Source organism: Stegostoma tigrinum, chromosome 47 (genome assembly GCF_030684315.1).
Source record: "Stegostoma tigrinum isolate sSteTig4 chromosome 47, sSteTig4.hap1, whole genome shotgun sequence".
Taxonomy (NCBI): domain Eukaryota; kingdom Metazoa; phylum Chordata; class Chondrichthyes; order Orectolobiformes; family Stegostomatidae; genus Stegostoma; species Stegostoma tigrinum.
This window is the reverse complement of record NC_081400.1, coordinates 4476733-4499513: the sequence shown is the minus strand read 5'-3', so window position 1 is coordinate 4499513 and position 22781 is coordinate 4476733. Positions and strand designations below refer to the sequence as shown.

General features: G+C 51.5%; 1 protein-coding gene across 1 annotated transcript in view; it reads right to left on the bottom strand.

Moving 5' to 3' along the window:
- Positions 1-1107: 1107 nt before the first annotated feature.
- cgnb (cingulin b) overlaps positions 1108-22781 on the bottom strand; it is an 82566-nt gene continuing 60892 nt past the window's right edge. Inside the window, exons 4-7 of the mRNA XM_059643030.1 lie at positions 14303-14357; positions 8847-8949; positions 7401-7443; positions 1108-2787 (exon numbers count right to left, since the gene is read on the bottom strand). Of these exons, the coding sequence (XP_059499013.1) occupies positions 7401-7443; positions 8847-8949; positions 14303-14357 (201 nt within the window). The 3' untranslated portion in view covers positions 1108-2787. The remainder of the gene's footprint in view (positions 2788-7400; positions 7444-8846; positions 8950-14302; positions 14358-22781) is intronic.

The following is a 22781-nucleotide window of genomic DNA, read 5'->3' as shown; positions in this document are numbered from 1 at the left end:
AAAGGAAAGGAGCAAACACCACCAGGACACAGCTACTTTCAAGTCTATCGCTGAGCAACCTCAGCGAGAAGGAGGTGCCCAGGGACCACTATTTGGAGTTTGGGGTCTTAAGTTCTGCAGAGGTTGGGGGGGGTGCGCATTGAGGGAAGACAACCAAATGAGAAGCTGCGGGGGCTCCCAGAGATGGGAAGCCCCCTGAAGTGCAGTACTCCTTCAGTAATGTCCAGGGGAGTAGTGTCAGAGGAGTATGCTCAAGGAAGCAAGTCATGAGAGAGAAAGAGCGAATCAAGCAAGGCTCTGACTTGATGGTAAAAATCCCTTCTGCTCTGAAGCCAAGAGTCAGAAATTCCTTTAAATGAATCACCCCCCCTCCCCCAACAATTACTCTCCATTATTTATACATTGGAATGCATCAGAAGGAACATTGTACTGGCCTGAAATTATATGTCCTTGAGGATCAAGGATGACATCTCCTAATTACAGGTTCCCTCCTGACGTTGTTGACATCCTGACAAGGGCTACGGGGAGAGTGCAGGGAAGTGGAGTTGAAATGGCCATCAGCCATGATTTAAATGGCGGAGTGGACTTGATGGGCCGAATGGCCTTACTTCCACTCCTATGTCTTATGGCCTTATTGTTGGTCAGACCCAGTCCATGGGGAAGTGCTGGCCTAGTGGTATTATCGCTGCCCTGTTAATCCAGAGACCCAGATAATGTTCCGGGGTTCAGCAGATGGTGGAATTTCAATTCAATAAATATCTGGAACTAAGAGACTGATGTTGGCCATTGTTGGGAGGAAAAAACCCATCTGGTTCACTCATGCCCTCCAGGGAAGGAAAGTGCCATCCTTACCTGGACTGGCCTACATGTGACTCCAGACCCATAGCAATGTGGTTGACTCTGAACTGCCCTCTGGGCAATTAGGGATTGGCAATGAATGCTGCCCTAGACCTCATCCCATGAATGAATTAAAATGCTTGAAGACAGATGTTTGCAAGGGCTCTGTGCCCTGCTTGAGTGCCAGTCACGACCTGCCGGCCACCGACGCAGGCGAGATGGTCAAAGCTTGCAGGCGGGTGCCAACAGGAGTGGCATTAACACGCTGGGGCAGTCAGCCAATTTTTCATTTATTGACCAGGAAAGGCACTAGAAGTTTCCCAGCATACAGACACAGCGTGGTCACGGATGGGGGCACATTTACAGCTTAATTCACTTCAACAGCATTTGTTTGGAGCGCTGGACACTTGAACCCGGGCCTCAGAGTGGGAGACACTACTGTAAACACCCAAGGGCATGGATTTACACCAATGGGATTGACACAATCAGAATTCTGAAGATGTGAACTCTGAGCTTCTCTCTCTGGGCCTCTCCGGCGTTTTCCGCTTTCGCTTTGGGCCTCCCACAGTTCCTGGTTTCACAGTACCTTTGGAACAGCTCCTTCTCGGCCGCCCAAGCTTCCCGTCCAACCCAGCGCAGTCGCTGCCACCGCAGTTTTGGCAGGTCAGTCGGCGCAGAGCAAGATCCCACGAGCGGCAGTGCAATGGCGATCCAGGCTGTTTTCTGAGCCCACTGAGGGACAGCCGTCGCCCTCTCTTGAAGCAGGGCCATGCGAGAGAATATGTTTCACGCCTGGTCTGATAAGGGGGCATCTACGCCTGCGCGGAGCTCCTGCTGTACTGGCACCGCGGTGCCCGCCTTTCAGAGCCGCGCTCAAGTCCCTGCTGGGGTGTGTCACTTGCGGCTCCAACCAAAGGAGCTTGTGGCTGGCAGAGAGAGAGAGACGAAATAAAATGGCAGGTAAGGATCAAATGTTATGGAGTTAGTTCCCTGAGGATAGGGTGGCAGAGCTGGAGTGTCTATCTCTGAGGAGCAAAAAAGGCGCTTCGGGAAAATTAAGCATCTTGACGCTCAGAAACACCTTGAAGTGTGAGCACGGGCATGGGGGAGCTGGTGGAGTAGGCAGGCTGGTGGGCAGGCGGAGTTCGATACGGACAGCTGTGAGGTGGCAATAGAGAGAGAGGGCGACAGCGGTATAAAATGAAGGGGACACCTCAAAAGGAGTGTTCAGGAGTGGAAGGGCTGGCTACCCATGCCACTGTTGTGGGGGGGTGGGCATGACCTGTCTAAAGCATAGTTTAATAGAGCATTAATAAACCCTTGGCAAAGGTGGAGGGGAGGTGCCTTCTCCCTGGCTTACGGACATCCCTGCAGCGCCGTTAGTGCCAGGAATTTGATGCAGAGAAGGGAAGGCTGTTCCAATTCGGGGACATTCGAGTGGCATGGAGGATAGACCAGTGGGGAGGACGGTATCTTCCACCCTTGTCTTTCTAAATGCCAGCGGTCCTTGCTTCGGAAGGTGCGGTCTAAGGTGAACCACTGCAGTGCATCTTGTAGATGGTACACACTGCTGCTGCTGAGTGCCCACGGTGGAAGGAGTGGATGTGGTGCCAATCCAAGTGGGGGCAGCTTTGTCCTGGCTGATGTCGAGCTTGTCGAATGTTACTGGAGCTGCTCCCATCCGGGGTTAGGAGGGGACTATTCCATCGCATTGCTGACTTGAGCCTTGTCAGTGGTGGGACAGGCTTCGGAGGCCGGGGAGCCAAGATGTTACAAGCGCCGTGGCCTGTAGCCGCTCCCAAGGTGTGCGTTTGTGTGTGTCCGGTGGCATTAGTCATTTCTGTAGTCATGTAAGTCAATCTTAACAGCACGGCTCTGTGCAGAAATAGCAGGAATGAAATCTTGATCGGCGAGTCTCATAATCCCAGCGGTCAGGCCACCTCGAGATACCTGCAAGAGGAGGAGGGGGCGGAAAAGGTTAGGGTTCTCATTCGGAAACGAGCTCGGAATTGACGAGTGGGGAGAGATGAGGCTGGTCCATTTGAACTGCTGTTACCTCACAGTAACTTAGAACGTAGAACATTACAGCCTTCGGCCCTCGATGTTGCACTGACCTGTGAAACCAATCTGAAGCCTATTTAACCCACACTATTCCATTATCATCCATATGTTTATCCAATGACCATTTAAATGCCCTTAAAGTTGACAAGTTGCAGGAAGGGCATTCCACACCCTTACTACTGGAGAATTCCTGACCGTCTCAGCCACCCCCTTCCCAGTCTGAGGGAAGAGACCAAGAAAGAAAAGGAAGGGCTCGTATTGTTGTAGTTACAATGGCTCTGTTACAATCGCAGGGCAAGTCAGAGCCGATTGAGTGCTTTCAGAGCATTGGTGGGTGCTGAATGTTGAGAAATGGGAGCTCAACCAGACCTGGGACTTGACCGCTGGTTCTAGATCCCATCCACTGGTTCTATATGCCTTCTCTTGGTTCCCAATCATCTCCACTAGTTCTAGATGCTGGCTCCAGATCCCGCCCAGTGGTTCTGGATCCCACCCTTTGGCTCTAGATCTTGCCCGCTGGTTCTAGACCACGAAACCTAGAACCACAGGCTGCTTGGCAGTCAAAAGTGTATGGCAAGAGAGCCAATCTGTTTCTGTCTTGTTGACCAAGAGGAAATAGTGTCCAAAATGCCAAGGGGCGTGTCTTGCTGCCCACCTTGGGAATTGGGCAGAGAGACCTTGTGGGAAGGGTGGCTGGGGTCCTGGTTTCTCATCCCCCCGACCGGGAGACAGCGTCTTGGACGGCGCAGCACCCTCTCTCACCATTGGCCACTGGGGCTTGGCGCTGCAGCCTGGGATCTGAGTTCACGACCTCCTGGATTTGAGGTCGGAGTGCCACAAACTGAGCCTCAGAGACATTGAGAGAAGGCGAAAAGAGAGAACACAAAAGGTGGAAGACATAAGGCTACTATCAGAGCAGTGTGCAGATTCGGCCTCCTCACCCAGGGAAAGACAAACTTGCCACAGAGGGATATCGCCTCGATGATAGCAGGGAAGGCAGGGCTGTTCATGTGGAGAGATTGGTTCGACCAGGCCTATGCTGACTGGAGTTTGAAGAATGAGAGGGGGAGCATCTGATTGGAATTCTAACAGGGCTGGACAGACGAGAGCAGGAGGACAGAGTCTCAGGATTAATCGAAGGTCGGTGGCTCAGTGGTTAGCAATGCTGCGTCATAGGGACCTAAGCTTAATTCCATCCTTTGGTGACTGGCTGTGAGGAGTTTGTGTGTGCGTGGGTTTCCTCTGGGTGCTCCGGTTTCCTCCCACAGTCCAAAGATGTGCAAGTTAGGACGCATTGGCCGTGCTAAATTGTGCCATAGTTCCCAGGGATGTGCGGGTTAGGGTGGATTGGCCGTGCTAAATTGTCCGGTAGTGCCCAGGGATGTGCGGGTTAGGGTGGGTTGGCCGTGCTAAATTGTCCCGTAGTGCCCAGGGATGATTGGGTTAGGGTGGATTGGCTGTGCTGTACTGCCCAGGTGTGTGCGGGTTAGGGTGGATTGGCCGTGCAAAATTGTCCCATGGTGCCCAGGGACGTGTGGGTTAGGGTGGGTTGGCCGTGCTAAATTGTCCTGTAGTGCCCAGGGATGTGCAGGTTAGGGTGGATTTAAGGTGCTAAATTGTCCTGTAGTGCCCTGGGATGTGCGGGTTAGGGTGGATTGGCCGTGCTAAATTGTCCCGTAGTGCCCAGGGATGTGCAGGTTAGGGTGGATTTAAGGTGCTAAATTGTCCTGTAGTGCCCTGGGATGTGCGGGTTAGGGTGGATTTAAGGTGCTAAATTGTCCTGTAGTGCCCTGGGATGTGCAGGTTAGGGTGGATTTAAGGTGCTAAATTGTCCTGTAGTGCCCTGGGATGTGTGGGTTAGGGTGGATTGGCCGTGCTAAATTGCCCCGTAGTGCCCAGGGATGTGTGGGTTAGGGTGGATTGGCCGTGCTAAATTGTCCCGTAGTGCCCTGGGATGTGCGGGTTAGGGTGGATTGGCCGTGCTAAATTGTATTGTAATGCCCAGGGAGGTGCAGGTTACTGGATTGGCCATGTGAGAGTGACATTAAGGGAATAGGTTGGGAAGTGACTGGATCTGAATGGGATGCTGTTTGGAGGGTCTTTCCACACTTTAGGGATTCTATACAGGGGTAGACCAGTCAACACTGAGATGTAGAGAATTGTCTTCATTTCGAGGGAGGTGAACCTGTGGAATGGCCTACCTCAGAAGGCCAGGACACTGAGTAATTTCAAGGCAAACAGAGAAGCGATGGCCTTGTCGTATTATCACTGTGCTATTAATCCAGAGACTCAGGTAATGTTCAGGGCACCTGGGTACAAATCCTGCCATGGCTTTGAGACAGAAGATTGGTCATGTTCACAGTGTAGGGCCGAACGTTCCTACACTGAAGTAGCCCATGCCCAAATGTGCAATGAACCTGCGCAAATGTCCAGGCTCGGGATGACAAGTGGCAAGCAAACACACGTGCCATCTGCAGCGGTTCGGAAAGGGCCGTTCACTGCTGCCTTCTCCAGGGAGTGGGCACTGAAGGAAGTCAGGGGAACAAAGGGAATCAATGGGCTGCTGTTTCCGGGCTGTGGGATTATGCGACTGTGCGAGTGGGAGACGGCCGGAAGAGAAAAATGAGAACAGCATGGGTGTCAAAAGAACAACAGAATTTCCACTCAGGAGAGAGGCAGGGGGACAAATTCAGGTTTCATCTGCATAAGGCACTGAGGGCAACTCAGAATCACCAGGGGACGTTCCAGCTCAGAGAAACGCAGTCAGTGTGAGTGCGAAAAGTTGGAAGAAGACAAATGAGGTTCTGCAATCTTGATTGGCTGGGTCAATGGGCTGAGGAGTGGCAGATGGAGTTTAATTTGGATCAATGCGACGTTTTGCATTTTGAAGACCCCTCATTGTCGAACAGATAGACCTAGGGGTTCAGGTACATAATTCTTTTGAAGTTTGTGTCACAGGTAGACAGGGGGGTTAAGAAGGCGTTTAGCACACTTGCCTTCATTGCTCAAACTTTTGAGTATAGGAGTCAGGACATCATGCTGAGGTTGTACAGGATGTTGGCGAGGCCTCTTCTGGAGTATCATGGAATCTTAGAATCCCTACAGTGTGGGAACAGGCCCCTCGGCCAACAAGTCCATACTGACCCTCAGCGCATCCCACCCAGATGCATCCTCCTATACCCCAGCTAATCTACACATCCCGAGACACAACAGGACAATTGAGCACGGCCAATCCACCCTAACCTGCACATGCCTGGGCACTATGGGACAATTTAGCACAGCCAATCCACCCTAACCTGCATATCCCTGGGCACTACGGGACAATTTAGCACGGCCGATCCACCCTAACCCGCACATCCCTGGGAACTACGGGACAATTTAGCATGGCCAATCCACCCTAACCTGCACATCCCTGGGCACTACGGGACAATTTAGCACGGCCAATCCACCCTAACTCACGCATCCCTGGGCACTACGGGACAATTTAGCACGGCCAATCCACCCTAACTCACGCATCCCTGGGCACTACGGGACAATTTAGCATGCCCAATGCACCCTAACCCGCACATCCCTGGGCACTACGGGGCAATTTAGCACGGCAAATCTACCTAACCTGTACATCTTTGGACTGTGGGAGGAAACCAGGGCACCCAGAGGAAACCCACACAGACACAGGGAGAATGTGCTAACATTCTGACAGTCCCTGACAGTCACCCGAGGGTGGGATTGAACTCGGGCCCCTGGTGCTGTGAGGTAGCAGTACTAACTGCTGAGCCACCATGCCACCCCAGTGTACAGTTCTGGGTGCCCTGTTATAGTAAGCTTTTATTCAACTGGAAAGGGTTCAGAAGAGATTTACAAGGATGTTGCCAGGAGTGGAGGGTTTGAGTTATAACGAGAGGCTGGATAGGCTGGGACTTTATTCCCCCAGAGCGTGGAAGGTTGAGGGGTGATCTTATAGAGGTTTATAAAATCATGAGGGACATAAATAAAATGAAAGCAAGGGTCTTTTCCCTGGGGTGGGGGAGTTCAAAATCAGGGGTTATAATTTTAAGGGGACAGGAGAAAGATTTAAAAAAGATGGGGGACAATCTTTTTTCCACAGAGGGTGGTTCGTGTGTGGAGTGAACTTCCTGAGGAAGGGGTGGATGTGGGTACAGTTACAACATTTAAAAGACATTTGGATAAGTACATGGATGGGAAAGGTTTGGAGGGATATGGGCCAGGAGCAGGCAGGTGGGACTGGTTTAGTTTGGGGTAATGGTGGGCTGGTTGGACCAAAAGGCGTGTGGCATGTGCCAAGCCCTGGTACATCCGCCCTGACCAGTGCAATGGGGCACAGTCGTCCAAAGGGCTCCCATTGGAACTGCATCTTGAATAGGGGATGGGGAGAAGGAGAGAAATTTACTGTTGAGAAACACAGAGCCTCAGACGGAGCATGAGATCATTTGTGGGCTGTGATAGAAGGGAAAGTGGGTACAGACTTGGATGTGCAGTCTCACCTATGCCTGGTTCTGAACAACGGGTTCCTGTGGGCACAGTTTCCTGTAAAACCAAGAGAGAGGCAGATTAGGTCAGATGCACAATAAACCATCCTCCTCTGAGGATTTCGCTCATGCTCTTTGTACACATTAGCTGTTAGTCACACAGGACATGCATTTCCACACTGAATGTGCTGCCAAAGCTCGGGTCGCCACCTTGCCACTGTTGGCCAAGGTGTTTACAATCACCGCCTTCAGAAAGTTACAACGCAGTCTGCTCCCATTACCCCTCATCACAGAGCACAGCTCACCTCCGCTTCCCTCACCTGCACCTTCCGATAATTATTTTCAACTCACTGTCGCTCACCCTCTCTTTCTCTAGCACACACTCTCAGGCACTCTCGCACACACTCTCGCACACTCTCTCTCGCACGCACGAACTCACGCACGCACAAACTCTCTCTCACGCATGCACACTCTCTCATACGCACACACACTCTCCCTCACGTACACACACTCTCCCTCACGCACACACACTCTCGCACACACACTCTCCCTCACGCGCACACACTCTCCCTCACGCACACACACTCTCCCACACGCACACACACACTCTCCCTCACACACACACACACTCTCCCTCACATACACACATGCACACACACTCTCCCTCACACTCACACTCACACTCTCTCCCTCACACACACACTCTCTCTCACACACACACATTCTCTCTCACACACACACTCTCTCTCTCACACACACACTCTCTCTCACACACACACACACACACACACACACTCACACAAACACACACTCTCTATCACACACACACACACACACACACACACACACACACACACACACACTCTCTCACACACACACTCTCTCTCTCACACACACACTCTCTCTCACACACACACACACTCTCTCTCTCACACACACACTCTCTCTCACACACACACACTCTCTCTCTCACACACACACTCTCTCTCTCTCACACACACACACACACACACACACACACACACACACACACACACACACTCTCTCTCACACACTACACACACACACTCTACCTCACACACACTCTCTCCCTCACACACACTCCCGCTCACACACACACATTCTCTCTCTCGCGCACACACTCTCTCACACACACACACTCTCTCTCACACACACACACACACACACACACACACACACACACACTCTCTCACACACACACACAAACACACACTCTCTATCACACACACACTCTCTATCACACACACACACACACACACACACACACACACACACACACACACACACACACACACACACACAAACACACTCTCTATCACACACACACAGGCACACACACTCTCACACGCACAAACTCTCACACACTGGCACACTCTCTCTGTCTGTCACACACAGAAATGCTTTACTGTTGAATTTCCTGCTGGTGGGGGTGACACCTACTTTGTCAACTCCTTTGTCCTGTCTGCCACTTCGCAGAGTTTCTTAAATTCCTCCAGACTGGTCTCCACTTTCTTTTTCTCTTCCTCCATCTTCTTAAGCTCATCTGCGAAGGTGAATTATAAATTGGAACATTTCTGAGCAAGCAAACAAGAATTTGAATTCATTTGGACTCCGCGACCCGTGTTTGCGTGTCTGTGCGCGGGTTTGTATGTGCACCTGTGTGTGCTTGGGTACATGTACATGTGTGTGTGTGTGTGTGTGTGTGTGTGTGTGTGTGTGTGTGCGTGTACGTGCGTGTGCATGTGAGTCTATGTGGGTGTGCATGAGAGAAAGTGTGTATGTCTATGTGCTGTGTGTCTGAGGGTATGACAGTGTGTGTGAGCTTATGTGCATGTGTGTGTGAGTGTGTGCATGTCCACGTGAGAGCGTATCTGCATGTGTGTGCCTGCATGTGTGTACGTGTGTGCGTGCGAGCGTGCCTGTGTGAACGTGTGTGTGTCTTTGAGTATGTGTGTGCTTGCGAGTGTAATGTGCGAGTGTGTGTGCATGCGTGAGTGTGTGTATGCATGCGAGTGTGTGTGTGTGCGTGCGTGTCGGCGCGCGCACGAGTGTGTTTTGTGTAAATTGCACTATGGGCTGGTACTGGGTATCATGGAATTGTGGGTTGGAGACTCTGTCTCTGATGGGATAAGGGTTCGAATCCCATCACCACATCTAGTAGAATTTAAATGCAACAAATAAATTCTGGAATTGGAAGCTCGGCTCGGGGATGATGCCAGTGATGACCGGCATTGATTGTGACCAAAAGTCGCTCACTGGGGAAGGAAATCTGTAGTCCTTCCCTCAGGGGCCTACATGTGACTCCAGACTCCGACAATGACCAAGCGGCAAGACTCCCAGTCCGACGGGACAATTTAGAGATGGGCAATAAATGCCGGCCTCACCAGTGATGGCCAGGAACCTGCTCTCTCACAAAGCCCAGCGATCGGTCAAGTGGCACAGTCTGGTTGGATGACTGGGAAAGATGCTGCTTTGAGGGCCGTTAGCTCTGGCTGAGCCCAACATTAAAGCTGGGTCCCTTTTGTTTCTTTTCGATCACGCGGGTGCGTTTGTCAAGAAACCTGCCCTCCCACGCCACAGTCAGTCAACTGCCTTCTGACATTTTCTGTTGGGCGAGAGGAATGTGTATCCACCTCGGGCCTCAGGCCTCAGCCTGGCCTCTGTGCTGAGCTGTGGTTTTTTAATGTCCCAGAAAGTTATCGTGTATAAGAAGCAGGTTTGATGTTTTCTGTCGCTCCTGGGGACGGGAAAACATCAAACAACAGGGCCAACGTTTTACTGCCCCTAACCTTCAAGTGGTGGAGATTAAAGTCTGGCGTAACATGAGGTGATTAAAGGATTTAACAGGGTCAATTTAAAGTTATTGCACAAACAAGGTGTTGTGAGAAAAAGCTTTTTGTCAGCGACTGAGTGGTTCAGACTGTCTGGAAACGTGGGAGGAGGCATTCCAGACCGGCAGTGGCTGGTTCTTTGGGTGTGCCAAGGTGGGTGGGAAGGTAGAAGATTGGCACTGGGTGACACGGTGGCTCGGTGGTTAGCCCTGCAGCCTCACAGTGCCAGGGACCCGGGTTCGATTCCAGCCTCCGGCAACTGTCTGTGCGGAGTTTGCACATTCTCCCCGTGTCTGCGTGGGTTTCCTCCGGGTGCTCCGGTTTCCTCCCACAGTCCAAAGATGTGCAGGCTAGGTGGATCGGCCATGCTAAATTGCCCGTAGTGTTCAGGGGTGCGTGGGTTATAGGGGGATGGGTCTGGGTGGGATGCATCAAGGGGCGGTGTAGACTTGTTGGGCCGAAGGGCCTGTTTCCACACTGTAGGGAATCTAAACAATGCTCCTTTGAAGGGGCTGGGGCGTAGTAAGGATGGGCCAACTGGCCTCCATTTGCACTGCGTCAATTCTGTGAAGGAGGCACACAGCTTCCTCTGTGAGGAGAGGGAGGGAGAGCCCAGAACAAGGGAAAAAGAACAGGGCCGATTCAGGGAACAAAGTCTTGCCTTACGTGGAGGGGGGGGCAGAAATTTGGAACGCCGTCCCAAAAACTGTCAAGGGCTGCAGGGGAGTGTTGTGGGGAGGACACGGTGGCAGGGGTGGGCCGGGGGCTTTGTCATTTTAAGGCTGAAATCTATAAATTTTGGAGGCACAGGTTAAGCTCAGTGAGGGACACAGAGGAAAGCACAGACGACAATGCTGTCGAGGAGAATACTGAGATACAGGCTACTAGACTAGGTGGGATTGAGGTTCACAAGGAAGAGGTATTAGAAATCCTTCAGAGGATGAAGATAGATAAGTCCCCTGGGCTGGATGGGATTTATCCTCGGATCCTCTGGGAAGCCAGGGAGGAGATTGCCGAGCCTTTGGCATTGATCTTTAACTCGTCATTGTCTACAGGAATAGTGCCAGATGACTGAAGGATAGCAAGTGTGCTTCCCCTGTTCAAGAAGGGGAGTAGAGACAACCCTGGTAATTATAGACCAGTGAGCCTTACCTCAGTTGTTGGTAAAGTGTTGGAAAAGGTTATCAGAGATAGGATTTATAATCATCTAGAAAAGAATAAATTGATTAGGGATAGTCAGCACGGTTTTGTGAAGGGAAGGTCGTGCCACACAAACCTTATTGAGTTCTTTGAGAAGGTGACCAAACAGGTAGATGAGAGTAAACCGGTTGATCTGGTGTATATGGATTTCAGCAAGGCGTTCGATAAGGTTCCCCACAATAGGCTATTGTACAAAATGCAGAGGAATGGGATTGTGGGAGATACAGCAGTTTGGATCGGAAATTGACTTGTTGAAAGAAGACAGAGAGTGGTAGTTGATGGGAAATGTTCATCCTAGAGACCAGTTACTAGTGGTGTACCGCAAGGGTCGGTGTTGGGTCCGCTGCTGTTTGTCATTTTTATAAATGACCTGGATGAGGGCGTAGAAGGATGGGTTAGTAAATTTGCAGACGACACTAAGGTCGGTGGAGTTGTGGATAGTGACGAAGGATGCTGTAGGTTGCAGAGAGACATTGATAAGCTGCAGAGCTGGGCTGAGAGGTGGCAAATGGAGGTTAATGCAGACAAGTGTGAGGTGATACACTTTGGTAGGAGTAACCGGAAGGCAAAGTACAGGGCTAATGGTAAGATGAGCAGAGAGATCTCGGTGTCCATGTACACAGATCCTTGAAAGTTGCCACCCAGGTTGACAGGGCTGTTAAGAAGGCATACAGTGTTTTAGCTTTTATTAATAGAGGGATCGAGTTCCAGAACCAAGAGGTTATGGTGAAGCTGTACAAAACTCTGGTACGGCCGCACTTGGAGTATTGTGTACAGTTCTGGTCACTGCAGTGTAAGAAGGATGTGGAAGCTTTGGAAAGGGTGCAGAGGAGATTTACTAGGATGGTGCCTGGTATGGAGGGAAGGTCTTACGAGGAAAGGCTGAGGGACTTGAGGCTGTTTTCATTGGAGAGAAGAAGGTTGAGAGGTGACTTAATTGAAACATATAAAATAATCAGAGGGTTAGATAGGGTGGATAGGGGCAGCCTTTTTCCTAGGATGGTGACGGCGAGCACGATGGGGCAGAGCTTTAAATTGAGGGGTGAAAGATATAGGACAGATGTCAGAGGTAGTTTCTTTACTCAGAGAGTAGTAAAGGAATGGAACGCTTTGCCTGCAACGGTAGTAGATTCGCCATCTTTAGGTACATTTAAGTCGTCATTGGATAAGCATATGGACGTACATGGAATAGTGTAGGTTAGATGGGCTTGAGATTGGTATGACAGGTCGGCACAACATCGAGGGCCGAAGGGCCTGTACTGTGCTCTAATGTTCTATGTTCTATGTTCTATGAAAAGCAAGTAAAGAGAGCGGAGATATGGGTCAGCCATGTACTAATAGAACGGTGGAGGAGGTTCGAGGGAGGGATGAATAGCCTCATCCTGTCACTATGTGACAGGCTTCGGGGGGGGGGGGGGGGGCGCGGTTGAATGGCCTCCTGCTCCCGTGAAACAGACTTAGGAAGGGGGCCGAATGGCCTCCTGTTGATGTTGTGTGACAGGTTAGAGGAGGGGGGCTGAATGGCCTCCTGTTCCTGTGTAACAGACTTGAGGAGGGGGGCGCTGGATGGCTTTCTGTTGCTGTGTGACAGGCTCAAGGAGGGGCTGAATGGCCAGGATAAAGGGCTAGGACAAGGCAGAGGTATGAAGCAGCCGCTTCCGAACACAGAAGCGGAAAACAGGGAGGAGGATTGCACAGTGTTCATTATTCTTGTCCTCAGAGTGTTTGATGGGGACGGTGTGTGACAGCCTTCCTTTCTGTTCAAAAGGCTGGAGGGAGCTTTACCCTGTGTCTAACCCCGTGCTGTCCCTGTCCTGGGAGTGTTTGATGGGGGGGACAGTGTAGAGGGAGCTTTACCCTGTACCTAACCCCGTGCTGTCCCTGTCCTGGGAGTGTTTGATGGAGGGGGGGGGGGGACAGTGCAGAGGGAGCTTTACTCTGTATCTAACCCTGTGCTGTCCCTGTCCTGGGAGTGTTTAATGGTGGGGGGACAGTGCAGAGGGAGCTTTACTCTGTATCTAAGCCCGTGCTGTCCATGTACTGGGAGTGTTTCATGGCGGGGGGGGAGAGCCTTACTTTCCCTCTCAGTACGCCAAATCACAGTGATACACAGCACAGAAACAGACCCTTTGGTCCAACTCATCCATCCCGCTCCAATATACTAAATAAATCTAGTCCCATTCCGCCCCGACCCCTCTAACCCCTTCCTATCCATGTCTCCATCCAGATGCCCTTTAAATGCTGTAATTGTACCCGCCTCCACCACTTCCTCTGGCAGCTCGTTCCATACACGCACCACCCTCTGCGTGAAAGCGCTGCCTCCTAAGTCCCTTTTAAATCTTTCCCCTCTCACCTTAAACCTATGCCCTTCCAGCTTTGGACTCCCCCGACCCTGGGGGGAAAAGACCTTGTCTACCTCCCCTATCCATGCCCCTCATGGTTTTATAAACCTCTATAACGTCACTCCATCAGCCTCTGATGCTCCAGGGAAAATAGCCCCAGTCTATCCAGCCTCTCCCTATAGCCCACACCTTCCAACTTCTTTGCAGATCTTTTCTGAACCCTTTCAAGTTTCACAACATCCTTCCTGTCGCAGGGAGGCCAGAATTGAACGCAGTATTCCCAAAGTGGCCACAATGTCCTGTACAGCCGCAACATGGCCCTCCCAGCTCCCTACACTCAATGCACTGACTTTTCAAGGTAACGCTCGCCAGGACCTTCCCAATAAGTGCATAAGTCCTGTGCAAAATGCAGCACCTCACATTTATCCAAATTAAACTCGATGTGCCCGTCCTGGGCCCATTGGCCTATCTGATCAAGGTCCTGAGCACAGATGCAGATTCACAAAGGGAACTCAGTTCTTACCTTGCTTACTCTTCACTTCAACTTTCTGTTTCTCAGCGTCATCGACCACCTTTTTCTGACAGTGGTGAACAAGAGCGAAAGGAAACAAAACTTAGCAAAGTTCAGAACAACAACTGTTTGCAGTCGTACAGCGTACTTAACACAAATATGCATTTACTTTAACGACAATGGGCTCTTATGTAGCATCTCTGCAGGGCATAATAAATTGGAGGGAGATACTGCTGCGTTAATCTCACTGGATTGAATCGAATACTTTTCATCAGTGTTTCCTCTGGAGAATTATACGGAAGCTGGAGAAGGTGAGGAAACAAGTATTCATATCTTCAAAAGGAGGGGGTGCTAGATGTCTTAAAATGCAGAAATCCCCACAGGACCTGATAGTGTGTATCCTACAAATCTGTGGGAAGCCAGGGAAGTGATAACTGGGTCCGATACTGAGATAGTTATATCATTGATAGCCACATCTGAGGTGTTGGCAGACAGGAGCTTGGCGAACTGGCGCATTATTTAAGAAAGGTGAGAAAGAAAAGCCAGGGAACTGTAGGCCGGTGGGCCTGACATCAGGAGCAGGCAAGCTGTTGCAGGGGATTCTGAGGGATTAGATTTAGAGACATTTACATGTATCTCTGTCACTTCCTCAAACCCTCTACACCCCCTCCCTATGTCTGTCACCCCCTCCAGCCCCCTACACCCCCTCCCTATCTCTGTCACCCCCTACACCCCCTACACCCCCTCCCTATCTCTGTCACCCCTCCAGCCCCCTCCCTATCTCTGTCACCCCCTCCAGCCCCCTACACCCCCTCCCTATCTTGGTCACCCCCTCCAGCCTGCTACACCCCCTCCCTATCTCTGTCACCCCCTCCAGCCCCCTACACTCCCTCCCTATGTCTGTCACCCCCTCCAGCCCCCTACACCCCTCCCTATCTCTGTCACACCCTCCACCCCCTACACCCCCTCCCTATCTCTGTCACCCCCTCCAGCCCCCTACACCCCCTCCCTATCTCTGTCACCCCCTCCAGCCCCTACACCCCCTCCCTATCACTGTCACCCCCTCCAGCTCCCTACACTCCCTCCCTATCTCTGTCACCCCCTCCATCCCCCTACACCCCCTCCCTATCTCTGTCACCCCCTCCAGTCCCCTACACCCCCTCCCTGTCTCTGTCACCTCCTCCAGCCCCCTACACCCCCTCCCTATCTCTGTCACCTCCTCCAGCCCCCTACACCTCCTCCCTATCTCTGTCGCACCCTCCAGCCCCCTACACCCCCTCCCTGTCTCTGTCACCTCATCCAGCCCCCTACACCTACTCCCTATCTCTGTCACCTCCTCCAACACCCTACACCTGACCTATCTCTGTCACCTCCTCCAACACCCTACACACCCTCCCTATGTCTGTCACCCCATCCAGCCCCCATACCACCTCCCTATCTCTGTCACCTCCTCCAGCCTCCTACACCCCCTCCATATATCTGTCACCACCTCCAACACCCTACACCCCCTCCCTGTATCTGTCAACCCCTCCAGCCCTCTACACCCACTCCCTATCTCTGTCACGCCCTCCAGCCCCCTACACCCCCTCACTATCCCTGTCACCTCCTCCAGCCCCCTACACCCCCTCCCTGTCTCTGTCATGTCCTCCAGCCCCCAACACACCCCTCCCAATCTCTGTCACCTCCTCCATCCCCTTACACTCCATCCCTATCTCTGACACATCCTCCAACCCCCTACACCCCCTCCCTCTCTCTGTCACCCCCTCCAGCCCCCTTCATCCCCTCCCTATCTCTGTCACCTCCTCCATCTCCTACACCCCATCCCTATCTCTGTAACCCCCTCCAGCCCCCTACACCCCCTCCCTATCTCTGCCACCCCCTACCACCCCCTACCTATCTCTGTCACCCCCTCCAGCCCCCTACACCCCCTCCCTATCTCTGTCACCCCCTTCAGCCCCCTACACCCCCTCCCTATCTGGGGTAACCTCTTCAGACATTCTGAACAAGACCTGTGCGGGACTCAAAGCATTCATTATGTTTCTATTATGAAGAAAGGGCACCGGACCTGAAACAGTAATTCTGCTTTCTCTTTCCCCCGATGCTGCCAGACCCACTACATTTCTCCTGTGTGTCATAGAGTTCAACAGGACCTTGAACTGATCGGCCAATGGGTCGAAGAAGGGCAGGTGAGAGTTTAATTTCGACAAATGTTGGGTGCTGCATTTTGCTAAGGCAAATCAGGGCAGTACTTCTACACTCGATGGTAAGGTCCCAGGGAGAGTTGCTGAACAAAGAGACCTTGGGGTGCAGATTCATAGTTCCTTGAAAGTGGAGTCGAGGTCATGAAGAGGCATTTGGTATGCTTGCCTTTATTGGTCAATACATTGAGTATCGGAGTTGGAAGGTCATGTTTAGGCTGTACAGGACATTGCTTAAGAGATAACAAGGTATGGAGCTGGATGAACACAGCAGGCCAAGCAGCATCAGAGGAGCAGGAAGGCTGACATTTCGGGCCTAGACCCTTCTTCAGAAAAAGGGTCTCGGCCCGAAACATCAGCCTCCCTGCTCTTCTGATGCTGCTTGGCCTGTTGTGTTCATCCAGCTCCACGACTTGTTATCTCAGATTCTCCAGCATCTGCAGTTCCTACTACCCCAGGACATTGGTGAGGCCACTTTTGCAATGTGTAATTCTGTCTCCCTGCGATAGGAAGGATGTTGTGAAATTTGAAAGTTAAGATTAGATTTTCAAGGATGTTCCCAGGGTTGGAGGGTTTGAGGTGTATGGAGAGGCTCAACAGCCTGGGGCTATTTTCCCTGGAGTGTCAGAGCCTGAGCGTGGGGGGACTGACTTTAGGGAGGTTTATAAAATCATGAGGGGCATGGATAGGGTGAATAGCCAAAGTCCTTACACCAGAGTTCAAAACTAGAGCAGCATATGGTTAAGGTGAGAGGGGAAAGATTTAAAAGGGAGCTGAGGGGCAGCTTTTTCACGCAGTGGGTGGTGCATGTTTGGAAGGAGCTGCCAGAGGAAGTGGGTGGGGGCTGGTACAGTTACAGCATTTAAAAGGCGTCTGGATGGGGACATGAATAGGAAGGGTTTATGGGCCAAATGCTGGCAAATGGGGCTGGATTGATTTAAGATATCTGGTCAGTGTGAACGAGTTGGACTGAATGAATGTTTCTATGCTCATGTCTACGACTCATTCTACTATTGTGTAGCCTGGCAGCTCCTTTGTCGCACACAATGAAATGTACAAAACTGGCATCGGCTGGTTGAAAATGCCATTGTGACCCCTGGCAACAGTAGGCATCACAGAAATGTGGCATGCGGTCCACTGCAGCTCCTTGGATCTCACATCCCTTTGCACCTTGGTGGAAAACGGGCAGAACCCAACCGGATCCCCATCAATATTCCCTCACGCTGCACCTTGTGAATTCATTGACGACCGAACTTAGTGTTCCCACACTGCGTTGAGTAAACAGAGAGATAAGGACAGAGATTGTGACACAGTAATGCACTGGACAGTCGCCAAGTGGACAAAGACCAGGATATTCACACAGGAACTGTGGGTTCCCGGATTTGGTTGAGGAACCCATGAACAAATCATCACAGCCCATCAAATGTAATTCACCTCCCCAAGAACAGTGATAGTAGGAACTGCAGGTGCTGGAGAATCTGAGATAACAAGGTGTAGAGCTGGATGAACACAGCAGGCCAAGCAGCAACAGAGGGGCAGGAAGGCTGACATTTCGGGACTAGACCCTTCTTCAGCTTTCCTGTTCCTCTGATGCTGCTTGGCCGGCTGGATGAACACAGCAGGCCAAGCAGCAACAGAGGGGCAGGAAGGCTGACATTTCGGGACTAGACCCTTCTTCAGCTTTCCTGTTCCTCTGATGCTGCTTGGCCGGCTGTGTTCATCCAGCTCCACACTTTGTTATCAGGTATTTCTGGGTGGATGGGTTTCAGTAGATCAGGTGACTGTTCAACCTTCACATATCCTGTTTTCTTAAAACATGTAGATTTCTTCTTAAGAACTTTTAAAAACCGTCTTGAACCAGTAAAACTGTCTCTGTTGCCACAGATGCTGCCCGGCCGAGGAACACTGGAACAGGCCATTCAGCACCTCAAGGCCTCTTATAGAGGGAGCTTTACTCTGCATCTAACCCCGTGCTGTCCCTGTCCTGGGGAGTGTTTGATGGGAGGGAGGGGACAGTGTAGAGGGAGCTTTACTCTTATCTAACCCCGTGCTGTCCCTGTCCTGGGGAGTGTTTGATAGGAGGGAGGGGACAGTGTAGAGGGAGCTTTACTCTGCACCTAACCCCGTGCTGTCCCTGTCCTGGGAAGTGTTTGATGGGAGGGAGGGGACAGTGTAGAGGGAGCTTTACTCTTATCTAACCCCGTGCTGTCCCTGTCCTGGGGAGTGTTTGATGGGAGGGAGGGGACAGTGTAGAGGGAGCTTTACTCTTATCTAACCCCGTGCTGTCCCTGTCCTGGGGAGTGTTTGATAGGAGGGAGGGGACAGTGTAGAGGGAGCTTTACTCTGCACCTAACCCCGTGCTGTCCCTGTCCTGGGAAGTGTTTGATGGGAGGGAGGGGACAGTGTAGAGGGAGCTTTACTCTTATCTAACCCCGTGCTGTCCCTGTCCTGGGGAGTGTTTGATAGGAGGGAGGGGACAGTGTAGAGGGAGCTTTACTCTTATCTAACCCCGTGCTGTCCCTGTCCTGGGGAGTGTTTGATTGGAGGGAGGGGACAGTGTAGTGGGCGCTTTACTCTGAATCCTAACCCCATGCTGTCCCTGTCCTGGGGAGTGTTTGATGGGTGTGCGGGTGACAGTGCAGAGGAAGCTTTACTCTGTATCCTAACCTCATGCTGTCCCTGTCCTGGGGAGTGTTTGATGGGGGAAACAGTGTAGCGGAAGCTTCACTTTCAGTTTCAGTACACAGAGTCATAGAGTTGTACCGCGCAGAAACAGACCGTTTGGCCCAATTTGTCCATACTGACCAGATATTGTAAATTAATCTGGTCCCATTTGCCAGCATTTGACCCATATCCCTCTAAACCCTTTCTACTCATGTGCCCGTCCAGATGCCTACTATCTCTGAGACGGAGTTTTGAATTTTTTAAGGCATTCATGGGATGGGAACGTCATTGAATGGCCTGGCATTTATTGCCCTATTGACCAGGGGGCAGTTACAAATCGACCACATTGCTGTGGGTCTGGAGTCACATGTAGGCCCAGACCAGACATGGGTGGCAGCTTCCTTCCCAACAATGGTCACCAGTAGACGCTTAATTACATTTTCTTTTATTGAATTCAATTCTGCTGTGGTTGGATTTGAACGTGGGTCCCCAGAACACGACCTGGGTCTTTGGATTAACAGTCCGACAAGAATATCACTAGGCTGTCACCCTGCACTGGAGGTGGGAAGGGTGGGACTGGGAAAGACGCGGGCTACGAGGAGATGAAATGGTGTTGTTGAATGGTGGTGGGGGTCCAAGGCGTCTATTCCTGCTCCTATTTCTTCTGTCTTCTGCCTCTCTCTCTCTCTCTCTCTCTCTCTCTCTCTATCTCGCTCTCTTTGTATCTCTCCCTCTCTACCTCTCTCTCTCTCCATCTGTCTCTCTTTCTCTATCTCTCTCTGTATCTGTCTGAGTCTCTCTCTCCCCCTCTGTCTCTCTCTCTCTCTGTATCTCTCTCTCTCTGTATCTCTCGTCTATCTGTCTGTCTCCTTGCATCTCTCTGTCTCTCTGTGTCCATCTGTCTCTCTCTCTCTCGTCTCCCTCTTTCGCTGCATCTCTCTCTCTGTATTTCTGTCTCTCTCGCTGTATCTCTGTCTCTGTCTCTCTGTCTCTGCCTCCATTTGAAGGGCATTCTGAGATGTACCCAGCCCTGTTTAGGAACCATTCTGTGGCGTCCCACTGTGAATGATGAGAAGGAGCCAGAACCACCGGGGGGATAAAAGCAGGTGGTTGAACCTGTTTGTAAACTTGTTTCGAAGACACTCAGATTGCAACACACGCACCTCAAGTTTAAAAAAAAAACGTGCTAAAATGTCGAAATGCAAGTTATTGCTTTTTGCCTCGAGGAGAAAAGGTGTGTGTAAAATTGATTTGATTTATTTGTTGTCACGTGAATCTTGTGACCAAAACTACAGTGACTTGTGTCACAATGCTCTGATGCCATCTTAAAACACAGAAAAATGAACCAAAACAGAGGATGTAAATGAAGGAAATGTGTCCTTGCGGTCCCATGCTCTGTCATGGGCTTCGGGCCTAGTGGCCAGGCCTGACTTTTGAGAGCCTTGTATCACCAACGCCCAGAGAGCATTTGAGGACGAGGTGAATTTTATTGTGCAAATCCGTAGACAAGAAAAGACAATGACAGTCCGTTTGAATCTCCACACGCACTTATCGCACACTGACACTCCTGGTCTGGCCTTGTCAGGGCGGGATGGTGCTGCGATCTTGGGAGGCGGTGCATTTTTGAAGTGAGCTTAAAGCAAGGTTCATCCACCTGCTTGCTCATAAAGATAACAGCGCACAAAAAGACATGTGTGGACAAGCAGGTGGGCGGCACGGTGGCTCGGTGGTTAGCACTGCAGCCTCACGGCACCAGGGACCCGGGTTCGATTCCGGCCTCCGGCGGCCGTCTGTGCAGAGTTTGCACATTCTCCCCGTGTCTGCGTGGGTTTCCTCCGGGTGCTCCGGTTTCCTCCCGCAGTCCAAAGATGTGCAGGCTAGGTGGATCGGCCGTGCTAAATTGCCCGTAGTGTTCAGGGGTGTGTGGGTTATAGGGGGATGGGTCTGGATGGGATGCTTCAAGGGACGGTGTGGACTTGTTGGGCCGAAGGGCCTGTTTCCACACTGTAGGGAATCTAATCTAATCTAAGAGTAAGAAAGGTTTGGAGGGCTATGAGCCAGGAGTAGGGAGGTGGGGCTAGTTTCTGTAGGGGTTATGTTCGGCATAGACTGTTTCCATGCTGAATAATTCCATAATAGAGTAGCAGGAATGACTGGATTGCCTGATTAGGAAAGGCTAGACAGACCCTTCGAAAAGTCGGAGGTGACTGCAATGAAACACAGAAGATCCTGAGGGGACCCCTCGGTCCAACCAGTCTGTAATGCCAAATGAAACTGGTCCAAGCTGCCTGCGCTTCAACCCGAATCCATCCAAATGTTTCCTATTCATGGATTTATCCAAATATCATTGTAACTGTAACTTCTGGCAGTTCATTCCATACATGAACCACCCTCTGCGTAAAAAAGTTACCCCTCGTGTCCTTGAGAAATATTTCTCCTCTCCGCTTAAAAACATGCCCCAGAGATTTGAAATGCGTCATCCTAAGATAACTTACCGTTATCTCTATCTGTACCCCTCACGATGTTATAAACTTCTACAAGGTCACCTCTCAACTTCCTACGCTCCCGTGAAAAACTCCCAGCCTGTCAAGTCTTTCCTTGTTTCAAGCCTCGCGTACCTGGCAACATCTCTTCTGAACCCTCCCCAGCCTGATAATATCCTTCCTGTAACTGGGCAACCAGTCCAAAGGTGTGTGGGTTAGGGTGGATTAGCCGTGCTAAATTGTCCCGTGGTGCCCAGGGATGTGTGGGTTAGGGTGGGATTGGCCGTGCTAAATTGTCCTGTAGTGCCCAGGGATGTGCGGGTTAGGGTGGATTGGCCGTGCTAAATTGTCCTGCAGTGCCCAGGGATGTGTGGGTTAGGGTGGACTGGCCGTGCTAAATTGTCCTGCAGTGCCCAGGGATGTGCGGGTTAGGGTGGATTGGCCGTGCTAAATTGCCCCATAGTGCCCAGGGATGTGCAGGTTAGGGTGGATTAGCCATGCTAAATTGTCCCGTAGTGCCCAGGGATGTGCGGGTTAGGGTGTGTTGGCCGTGCTAACTTGTCCCGTGGTGCCCAGGGATGTGTGGGTTAGGGTGGATTGGCTGTGCTAAATTGTCCCGTAGTGCCCAGGGATGTGGGGGTTAGGGTGGGTTGGCCGTGCTAAATTGTCCCGTGGTGCCCAGGGATGTGAGGGTTAACGTGGATTGGCTGTGCCAAATTGCCCCGTAGTGCCCAGGGATGTGCGGGTTAGGGTGGATTGGCCATGCTAAATTGTCCCGTAGTGCCCAGGGATGTGCGGGTTAGGGTGGGTTGGCCGTGCTAAATTGCCCCATAGTTCCCAGGGATGTGCATGTTAGGCTGGATTGGCTGTGCTAAATTGTCCCGTAGTGCCCAGGGATGTGCGGGTTAGGGTGGATTGGCCGTGCTAAATTGTCCCGTAGTGCCCAGGGATGTGTGGGTTAGGGTGGATTGGCCGTGCTAAATTGTCCCCATAATGCCCAGGGATGTGCGGGTTAAGGTGGGTTGGCCGTGCTAAATTGCCCCATAGTTCCCAGGGATGTGCATGTTAGGCTGGATTGGCCGTGGAGTGACGGGATAAGGGTAGAGAGGTGGAATGCTCATCAGAGGGTCAGTGTGGACTTGATGA